Source organism: Oryza glaberrima, chromosome 10, assembly GCF_000147395.1.
Source record: "Oryza glaberrima chromosome 10, OglaRS2, whole genome shotgun sequence".
Lineage (NCBI taxonomy): Eukaryota > Viridiplantae > Streptophyta > Magnoliopsida > Poales > Poaceae > Oryza > Oryza glaberrima.
Window position 1 is genome coordinate 11,154,153 of NC_068335.1, and position 9,451 is coordinate 11,163,603.

Sequence of the window (9,451 nt, forward strand, 5' to 3'; positions counted from 1 at the left end):
ATTTTGGCACGCAGACATCACGGATGATGCATCCAGCAGTGACTACAGTTCAAATCGAGCAGCATGTATCACCGGCCTCATTTTTTTTTTCTTATGCTTATGCTTAATTATCAGTTAAAGTTTTAATTTTTGACCCTAAATTTAGATTTAATTTAAAGGTTTTTCAATGAAATTTATTTTTCAGCCTTTGCTTTTATATCCCTAAAAACACTTACATAAAAATTTTATTTATAAATTATTTTTCGTTTGCAAATATGCCGGGTCCGGTCCCGTATGTCAACATCACCATTATTGCCGTGATCGATCAACCACCCAAACACTCAGCAAAAACACACAACAATCCAAAACACAACGTGTTTTAAGATTATTATTACCCTATCTGCTTCTCTCCCTGACCACTAGGACGAGCTAGCTGAGATTGCCGGATGGGACGAGCTGAAGCTGCTGGGCACATGGCCGAGCCCGTTCGTCACCAGAGTGGAGCTCGCCCTCGCCCTCAAGGGCCTCAGCCAGGACCTCGTCGGCATGAGCGATCTCCTCCTCGCCTCTAACCCGGTGCACAAGAAGGTCCCCGTGCTCATCCACAACGGCAAACCCATCTGCGAGTCGCGGATCATATTAGAGTACATCATCGATGAGGTCTTCCCCGTCGACGGTGCCGCCCTCCTCCCCGCCGACCCCTATGACTGGGCTGTCGCTCGCTTTTGGGCTGCCTACATCGATGACAAGGTATCTATAAGTAATAACTCCCAATGTTCTAAAATAAATCTTTACCTATATATAAATCTGAACATGTAGCTGTACTTTAGGACGAATGTAGCTGTATTTTGAGACGAAGGGAGCGAGTAATTTGTGTCAGAGACTCATAGTTGGTCCAAGCATTTTTAATCTCTCGTGTAAATGGTGATAATCAGTCATGTGATTTTTTTTTATTTTTTTTAGAGAAGGGTAATTTTTACCCAGCCGCTATATCCAACTGGATAAATGTAGCCTTTTTAAATTGGGAACTTAGCCATCAAACAGGGAACTTAGCCCTCAAATAACCCAATATGAAATTGGGTACTATGAAGATTTGAACTCAGGACTTTGAGATATTACTCATGTCATTCCAACTATTAGGCTATGTGCCCTTTCGCAATCACTCATGCGATGGCTAACAATGTGCATGCAGTACATTTTGTTGCGCCATGGGCGCCGATGTTCAAGGGGAAGACAGAGGAGGAGAAGGCGGAGGGGATAAAGCAGATACTCGCGGCGGTGGAAACACTGGAGGGAGCCTTGAAGGGTTGCTCAAAGGAGAAACCCTTCTTCGGTGGCGGCACCGTTGGGCTCGTGGATATCATGCTGGGTGCCCATATCCCTGGGGTGAGGGCGACCGAGGTTCTCACCGGTGCCAAGATCTTCAACGCTGCAATTACCCCCCTTTTGGCCTCATGGACGGAGCACTTCGGTGAGCTTGACGCTCCCAAGAAGGTGTTGCCGGATGTCGACGGGATGGTTGAGTACGTCAAGAGGAGGCACGCACAGTGGGCTGCCGCTGGTGCTGCAGCGGCGGCGGCTTCAAAGAGCTGATTGGCCGGCATTGCGACGTACTTTCTCCGTCTCAAAAAAAACAAATTCTAGAGTTTGATTCTTTTTAGGACAGAGGAGTCTAAAACTCCCGTTTTTGCTTAATTTGGAGGAAATAATGTGCTTGTTGCTGAAAAGTAGTGGAGACCAGACAGATTAATTAGTTGCTTATTTGACTTGGTTGTGAGTGTAGAATAAATGTTTCTGTTAGTCGCTTGATGACTTGGTACGTTGTGAGTTAGAAAAGAATTATGCAAATCATTTTCTCTCTTATTCTCAACTCTAGCTCAGTTTTCTTTAGTCTTTATCACCGTATCCACCACCTAGTTGGAGATTTACAGGCCTTAAATTGTAGGCAGAGCCACTGGCCGTATGTGTTTTGAGCGCCTGCGAAACTGATTTTCATAGAAACGTGGCCACAGTTTGAGATAGGAAGGGGAAAGTGTCACAAAGATCAGAAGACCCACATTTAAAATAGGGAAAAGTCCATTTGACACCCTCGAACTTTTATGCTTGTCTAAAGTACACCCCCAAACTACGAAACCGGGTATAATACACCATCTAATTGTCAATACCGGATACTTGACCCCCTTGGGCTGTTTTACCATGGTTTTTGCACACGTGGATGACACGTAGGATGCTACATCAACCCTTCACCACGTCAGCGCTTACGATTATGTGGGCCAAGCCCATATCGCTGGGTTGTTTTGATCTTACTTTTTCACGAGCGGCGGCGGTAGCGGCACTGCGAAGGCAGGGTCGAGCGGTCAGTGGTGCGCATCTCCGACAAGCAGCTGTGGTCGTCGGCGGAGGAGGTGTCGCAGGAAAGTAGCAGCTCCAAGCCGTTGCGCGCGGTCGTCGGCGGAAGCGAGGAAGAAGCAGCTCCGACACAAGCGCGATATAGACCTCGACCTGTCTCTAGTGACTTGTGTGTGATGCTTCTCCTGTTTATCGTAACTACTAATAAACTCCCTCCATCCTAAAATGTTATCTTTGACGTCGTTGACTTTTAAAAAAATGTTTGACCGTTCGTCTTATTCAAAAAATTTAAGTAATTATTAATTCTTTTCCTATCATTTGATTTATTATTAAATATACTTTTATATAGTTTTACACATTTCACAAAAGTTTTTGAATAAAACGAATGGTCAAACATGTTTAAAAAAGTCAACATTTAGGGAAGGAGGGAGTATACTATTACTAATCTCGGCAAGCTATTACGTTGTGCTGCTAGCTACTCATCTTTGCAGTCATGAGCATGTCAATCCCAAAGCTAAAGCTGTTCGGCTTCCACACCTCCAAGCAGGAGACGACGGATTAGCACAAGCACGGCTAGGAGCAGGACAGGAGTAGTACTCGACTGAGCGTCTGAGCCGGAGAACGCGCCGGCCGGTCTACGGCAACGGAGACGGAGCTCGATCGCAGAGGAGGAGCTAGGCAGCCAGCGATGACAGAGCTAGCTCGTAGACAATCTGATGGAGGCGTGCCCGCTGCTCATTGAGTAAAGCTCGAGCTTGCTTCCGCCAAGCTCGACGAATGGGTGCGCCAAACTCGCGGTAGTCATGGCGCTCGAGCTCCTCCCCGCGCATGTATCTTCGGCGAGCTCCGCCTCTCCACTCGGAGTTGCTTCGTCCCTGCGCCGCTGCCTTCGCCGGAGAACGCCGCCCCCACTGCCGCCTCCACCACCACCGCCGTAGGTGCTGGAGCTCGATTTGGTTGCGCGCTTGCGGCTGTCATCCTCTACGGCGGTGGAATGGGTATTGGAGGACGGTGTTTGCAGGCGGCGAATCTGCAGCTCCGTCAGGGACGAGATGTCGATGGGTGTGCGGTGGTCCTCGCTGGGCAAATGGATGAGCCATGCGCCCATGCCGAAGGAGAGAGAGACAGTGGAGAGGAGGAAGGAGGACCGGACTGATACATGGGACTAACTAATCTATACAGGTGGCATCCTAATGTGCAAAAATAGTGTAGAAAACCACACGAGGGTGTCTTTTGCACTGTATTGAAAGTTTGAGGGGGTCAAATGTCTGTCTGGTTTTAAAGTTGTGGGGTGTGCTTTAGACAAGCTAAAGACTTAGAGGGTGTAAAATAGACTTATCCCTTTAATTCTGAGAGAGTTCTGGATGTTGGTGTCGGCTGCCGTAGTGTCTCTAGCCAGTGTTGGCTGAAGGAAATCTGTTATTTTGGTTTGAGTTCTAACTTGTAAGCTGGAATCCCCGGCAAAATGCTATATTTGCTTCAATAGAAGCAGGGTCATTGGCCGAAGGAAATCTGTTATTTTTGTTTAAGTTCTAACTTGTAAGCTGGAATCCCCGGCAAAATGCTATATTTGCTTCAATAGAAGCAGGGTCATTGGCCGAAGGAAATCTGTTATTTTTGTTTAAGTTCTAACTTGTAAGCTGGAATCCCCGGCAAAATGCTATATTTGCTTCAATAGAAGCAGGGTCATTGGCTGAAGGAAATCTGTTATTTTTGTTTAAGTTCTAACTTGTAAGCTGGAATCCCCGGCAAAATGCTATATTTGCTTTCAATAGAAGCAGGGTCCTAGTGACCTTTTCTCTAAAAAAAATACTCCATGTATTAAAGGGATGTAAAGCGAAACTTTATTACAAGCCAAACTAAAATTCACTTAGAAATTACTACCTTCGTCTGAAAATATTAGGTATTACGTGAGCTCAACCATTAATTTCTTTCATAATTATCAACAACTACGAAACGAACTCAGTATGGAAAATACTTTCAAGTACAAATCTAATAACAACACATGTTAGTTCAGTTATTAATCAAAAGTTATATTAGGTTGCCTATTATTTTTTTTAAAAAAAAACATGGGCTCGTTATATACGGATGGAGCACAGAAGAGTGTATTTTGAAGTTCAAAAAACGTGAATTTCAACTTAAAAATCGTGAATTTTTAATCTCGAATATTGTGGATTGAAACTACCCGGGAGAATTAATAGTTCATTTCGGTTATGAAGAAGCAAGCATACAAAGTCCTGATTTTTAAGAGGTGACGGGAGAAGCGCCTTGACGAGCCAGTTTTGTTCCTGCAAAACTCGCTCAGTTCACAAATATTACAAGTATTTTTACGTTATTTATAAGTCGAGATTAAGGTTTACGAGAAAATACTGTGGACTGAGGAGAAAATTATTCTGAAAATGTGACTATCTCTATGATCTATAGCATATATGTTCGGTATGCCGTCCACAGTGCTTGACATGCCCTTTTTTTAAACTGTTGAATCAGTTGTTCATTGGCAACTGTTCTGAGTCCTCTAGTTTTTCCTTCTCTCTGTACTTTGGACTTGCTGCTACTTGTATTGGGTTGTTGCTGATAGAGTTGGAGTTGGAATTTGAGAGTTGGGCTTGCTAACATTTTCATAGAAGGAATAAGGGGCAATTACGCAAACAACATTTTGTAGTAATCATTTCCAGAAAGCGAACTCTGTTTTAGGTTGACAACTGACATGCACCCATGTTTTGGTATGGTAAAATTATAAAAATTTCACAACGTCATAGATGTTGGAAAATGTTCAATTGGCAAAAGTAAAGATCATCCTATTAGTACAAATACAACACAATTTATTCTGTAATGTAAATTTCACTTCTTTTTATTTAATAGTGCAAATTTTATCTTTTTTACACAAATTTCTGCAAATGCAAATGTTCCAGAATGTTTTACATCGATGATTCTTTAGTTTTAGGGTGTGCACACATGAATAGACACAAATAACTGCACATGTAGCTAGATGCAAAATATCCACTTCAACTTTATAACCAGTAAATGTTTTACTTTCATCAGCGTAATGTGCTTGTAAGAAAATTCACTGCAACTAGCTGAGAACTTCCCTTTCCAAACTTTCAAGGATCCTAATGGAAGCATTTTTTCACAGGCGAGCACACAAGCGAACACTACAATGGCTATGTCCATAGAACATTTCTTGCAGGAAAAAGGTTAGTTCTATTTTAGATTAGATGGGCCATTTCCATTCTGTGATTCTAATTCTATTGCATATTTGTTTCTAAGCTACATTTCTACACTCTGCAGACATCTTGATCAAATATTGCAACTTTGCAAGAAAAGAAGTGCATATACAGAAATACCATGTCCAGGGCAAGTGTGATTAATTAAGCTAAACACCGAAGTACGGATTTTTTAAAAAAAATTGTGTATGATTCATATTTCTGCAACATGTGTTTCGAAGCTATAACCTCGCAGGCATCGTGATCAAATGTACCAAGAAAGTATGTGCAAATATGGAAATACCATGTCCAGGGTAAGTATGATACTCCTTCCGTCCCAAATTAGTTGTTTCTTTAGGACTCAAACTTTGTTACAATGGAATACTACTTATCCCATCAGTCACTTCTAATTCAAAATTTTCTCTTTTCTACCCTTAACAATCATCCCACATCCAACCATACATCATTTAACAAATTTTATCTTTATATGCGTAGTGCATAGTATTCAGTCGATATAAGATTGATAGGTCAATAATCAAAATAAGCTGTAGATGATACCAAACCAATCAGTAATTAATATAGAATTTTATTAGATTAGCATGGAGTTTTTTTTTATTATTTTGCAACTAATATAAGGTTTTCAACCTATTTATCCTAGAGTAAATAACACAACTCACAGCAAGATAACATTAAAGAACAGAGACGTCATCTGTCATATTCTCATTATTTCCTATCAGGTCAAGTTTAATAGTCTATGCACATGGAAATCGTTGATGGTTACACATTGAGATGAAAAATCTATAGAAGCACAGAGGCGGTGGCGATAAGCAGAACAGTATGAGGCACTCCCCTGTTGGATAGCATTTTTCTAAGAAGTTTTCTCCATCAGGTGGATTGGTGCCAAGATGTTCTGTTTACTAGTTTCGACAATGCAACCATTCATCACCATCTCTTCCAGCATGAAGTGCACCTTCTCCAGATGGAACATAATGTCGAGCTCACACTGTGCAGACAAAGAAGAAAAGATAAGAATCATCAGTTCTAGTCATGTAAGGATATTCACGATGATAAGAAAATTTTGTTGGGATTAGGCAAGCTTACCACATTGCCAAAGTGACGGTCCATAGTTTCAACCAAAAGATGAATGAATTCAAGGATAGCTAACTCATTCTGCCAAAACAGACACAGTTCAAACATATTCAGTTACAAGGACGAAAGCAAGAAAATGGATGTGACGATGGTTAGAACTCTTGTGTATAGCTACAACATAATCTACTCATCACAAAATTTGAAATGCAAGTGCCCATCTCTCTTGTAAGTTGAAAAATGAAAACAATAACGGTTTGGAGGGAGAATCCTCTTTCTTAGATACATAAATTGTTTGAGTAGAAACATATTAGATGAGAAAATGAACGATCACCAATTGCAACAAAATTCATAGATAAGCCAGGTGGTTAACAACTAACCAAAGGGAGCAGGCTCAATAAAGAGACATTGTAAAAAATTAATCCCTACAAAATGGGACCATACTAGAATATAATCTACTGTCAGATGCCCAGGGCACTGTTTGGTGAAATGAAAACAGCACCTACCCTCATGCCCCCTCTAGCCTCTGCTGTTGTGACCCACTATTGTAATAACCAATCTGACAGTACGGGCATAAACAAACCACTGCACCCAATTAATGAACCATTGCACGTGAGTATAACTGAACAAATATTAACGTAAATGAACCGACATGACTGTAGATCAAGGCAGTAGTCACTTTTTTATTGATATACATTTTTAGGGGTTCTGGAATGGATGGTAAGATCATTTCTCCTTATTTCAAACACCTATCTTTCTCTCTCCCTCTCTCGTCACTCCCTACCTCGCATCGTTGATTCTGATGTGCTTGATCCTGGCAATGTGCCAAAATGAGGGGAAGTTGTGTTTCTGATGGGAGGGCTGACAATCCATCATTAGATCATTTTGTCCACCTCACCCGTGCTTTGTTTAACTACCACTGAAGACATCGTAGAAGATCGATGTTCAGGAAATATCCGTCAGACTAATCAGAGGTTAGCAGTTCCAAATGCGAAATAGAGGGGTTCTTTATGAGATAATTTGATGCTTTCAGGCAACAAAGCTTTTGCCCAAATTGTATCAGCAATGTAGAATACAATCAATGCTTGCTCCAATGTCTGCTAAAAGAACATGTATAAAGGCTGCCTTTTATGTTTATTTGAACTGAACGTTTGCAGATTTAATACATGCACAGTCTGAGTACACATGAGCTCGACATTGCAAAGTTTCTAGAGTTAACTCCAGAGCTCCTTTAGTCGATGTAATTAGTAATATTAGTCCTTATATGATGCTCTTGCGACCTTGCCAAACAAGGAAATTTGAAACTATTATGATTCATCAAGTAAATCCAAATAATTTGATTTCCAGTAAATAGCAAATCAAACTTATGGATTTACATTAACTCTTAGAAGCCAAAATAAGTGCTGTTGACCTCCAGTTAGATTTCCGCTTCAGACGCACAGAAGTGTGCCAGGGGGGAAGGGGAAACTAGTAGCAAAGATTGCTTGAGACACTAGAAACAAATCGGAGCTCAACAATACAGGATTGAGACATGGTGCAAACAATAATAGTGGAAATTAACCAAGTACAGATATGCCATAGAAGGACAGGTCAATAATGATAGGACACAAGTTAATGATGACATTGAGCGAGCCAAATATACATGTAAAATTGCAAAATCTATCCCTTTTAGACTCAATCCTAAGCACATCATTTGTGTTTGGGTTGAGCAAAGACAGATGACAAAGAGCAAAAAAAGAAGCGAATATTAGGGAAGGACCTAATATCAAATAATTAAAAAGTGTGAGGCTTTGAACCCAAGTCGTCTAGCCCATCAGCTTATGGAGCTAGCCAGAAGACCCCGGATGACAAAGAGCAACCACACCTCTACAGCAAAGACGGATTTTCAGCCATTGACACGTCGTCTATACAAACCAATTCTACCTTCATATCAGTGCTTATTAATCGGTGCTGCCTAAAACTGAATCCATGAAGATGATGGGGAGAGAGGAGGACGATGAATTCACACGCATTACCTCATCGTTGTCGACGCCGACTAGGAAGAAGAGGGAGGCGTAGCGCCGGTACACCACCTTGTAGTTGCGGTGCTCCACGAAAGAACACTGCAAATTTTTGATGCACCACACAAATCCAATCAGATCAGAGCGGATCTCCTCTGTCTCTCTCTCTCTCTACCAAGAACCACACAAGATTCGGCGGCGGAGAAAGGAGAAAGGAGAAAGGAGGGAATTGGGACCTGGTGGTCGGTGCGGGCGAGGCACTTGCGGACGATCTCGCCCTCGAGGGCGCGGCGCTCGTCGACGGAGAGGTGCTCGTAGTATTGCGCCACCCGCGTCTGCCCCTGCTTGTTCACCATCACCACGAACCGGATCCCCATCCCCTCCTCGATCTCCTCCTCCTCCTGTTTCTTCTCCTCTCTCTCTCTCTCTCTCCTGTTTCTGTTTGTGTTGCCGGCGAGAAATGTACTCGCCGTGTGGTGGCGGCGGAGGCGGCCCATTCCGGCCCAATCAGGCCCGGCCCGCATGTCGCGACTGCATCCCTGGGACCACTATTTTATCTGGGTATAAGTTCATCCGACATCCCTGAACTTTACGTCGAATCTGTCTAAGGTCCCCAATCATGCAAAAAAAAAAAAAGTCCCGAGGCAGTATTGATCTAATTTTTCTCCGGTTTCGCTGACGTGGCATACGGTGAGCCCCACATGTCAGTGTCCTCTAGGTTAGCTGTTGTGGTGGGCGTCGCGGTGAAGGAGGCGGTGAACGCCTCCATAGGCTCCCGCGATGGGTGAGCTCATGGGTGCGCCGTCGTGGTCGTGGCAGAGACGGCGGCGAACG

General features: G+C 42.7%; 2 protein-coding genes across 2 annotated transcripts; one reads left to right on the forward strand and one right to left on the reverse strand.

Moving 5' to 3' along the window:
* The first annotated feature begins 406 nt into the window (after positions 1-406).
* On the forward strand, positions 407-1,832 carry LOC127752786 (probable glutathione S-transferase GSTU6). Its single transcript, XM_052278195.1, has 2 exons — positions 407-739; positions 1,172-1,832. Exons 1-2 carry the CDS (start codon positions 526-528, stop codon positions 1,570-1,572), a joined length of 615 nt encoding a protein of 204 aa, XP_052134155.1. The 5' UTR covers positions 407-525; the 3' UTR covers positions 1,573-1,832.
* Positions 1,833-6,179: 4,347 nt separating this feature from the next.
* Positions 6,180-9,051, reverse strand: LOC127785733 (AP-4 complex subunit sigma-like). Its single transcript, XM_052313133.1, has 4 exons — positions 8,854-9,051; positions 8,633-8,719; positions 6,633-6,701; positions 6,180-6,534 (listed from the first exon to the last, which is right to left on the reverse strand). The coding sequence occupies exons 1-4, from the start codon at positions 8,992-8,994 to the stop codon at positions 6,400-6,402; spliced, it is 432 nt and encodes a 143-aa protein (XP_052169093.1). The 5' UTR covers positions 8,995-9,051; the 3' UTR covers positions 6,180-6,399.
* Between the last annotated feature and the right edge of the window lie 400 nt (positions 9,052-9,451).

What these genes read in the sequence shown, in the direction of transcription:
- LOC127785733 (XM_052313133.1), bottom strand. Translation starts at nt 8,994, where the DNA reads ATGGGGATCCGGTTCGTGGTGATGGTGAACAAGCAGGGGCAGACGCGG. An exon ending in TCGCCCGCACCGACCACCAG is followed by an intron (nt 8,720 to 8,853) that starts GTCCCAATTCCC and finishes AAAAATTTGCAG; the next exon opens with TGTTCTTTCGTGGAGCACCG. An exon ending in TCGGCGTCGACAACGATGAG is followed by an intron (nt 6,702 to 8,632) that starts GTAATGCGTGTG and finishes CTGTTTTGGCAG; the next exon opens with AATGAGTTAGCTATCCTTGA.
- LOC127752786 (XM_052278195.1), top strand. Translation starts at nt 526, where the DNA reads ATGAGCGATCTCCTCCTCGCCTCTAACCCGGTGCACAAGAAGGTCCCC. An exon ending in CGATGACAAGGTATCTATAA is followed by an intron (nt 740 to 1,171) that starts GTAATAACTCCC and finishes ATGTGCATGCAG; the next exon opens with TACATTTTGTTGCGCCATGG.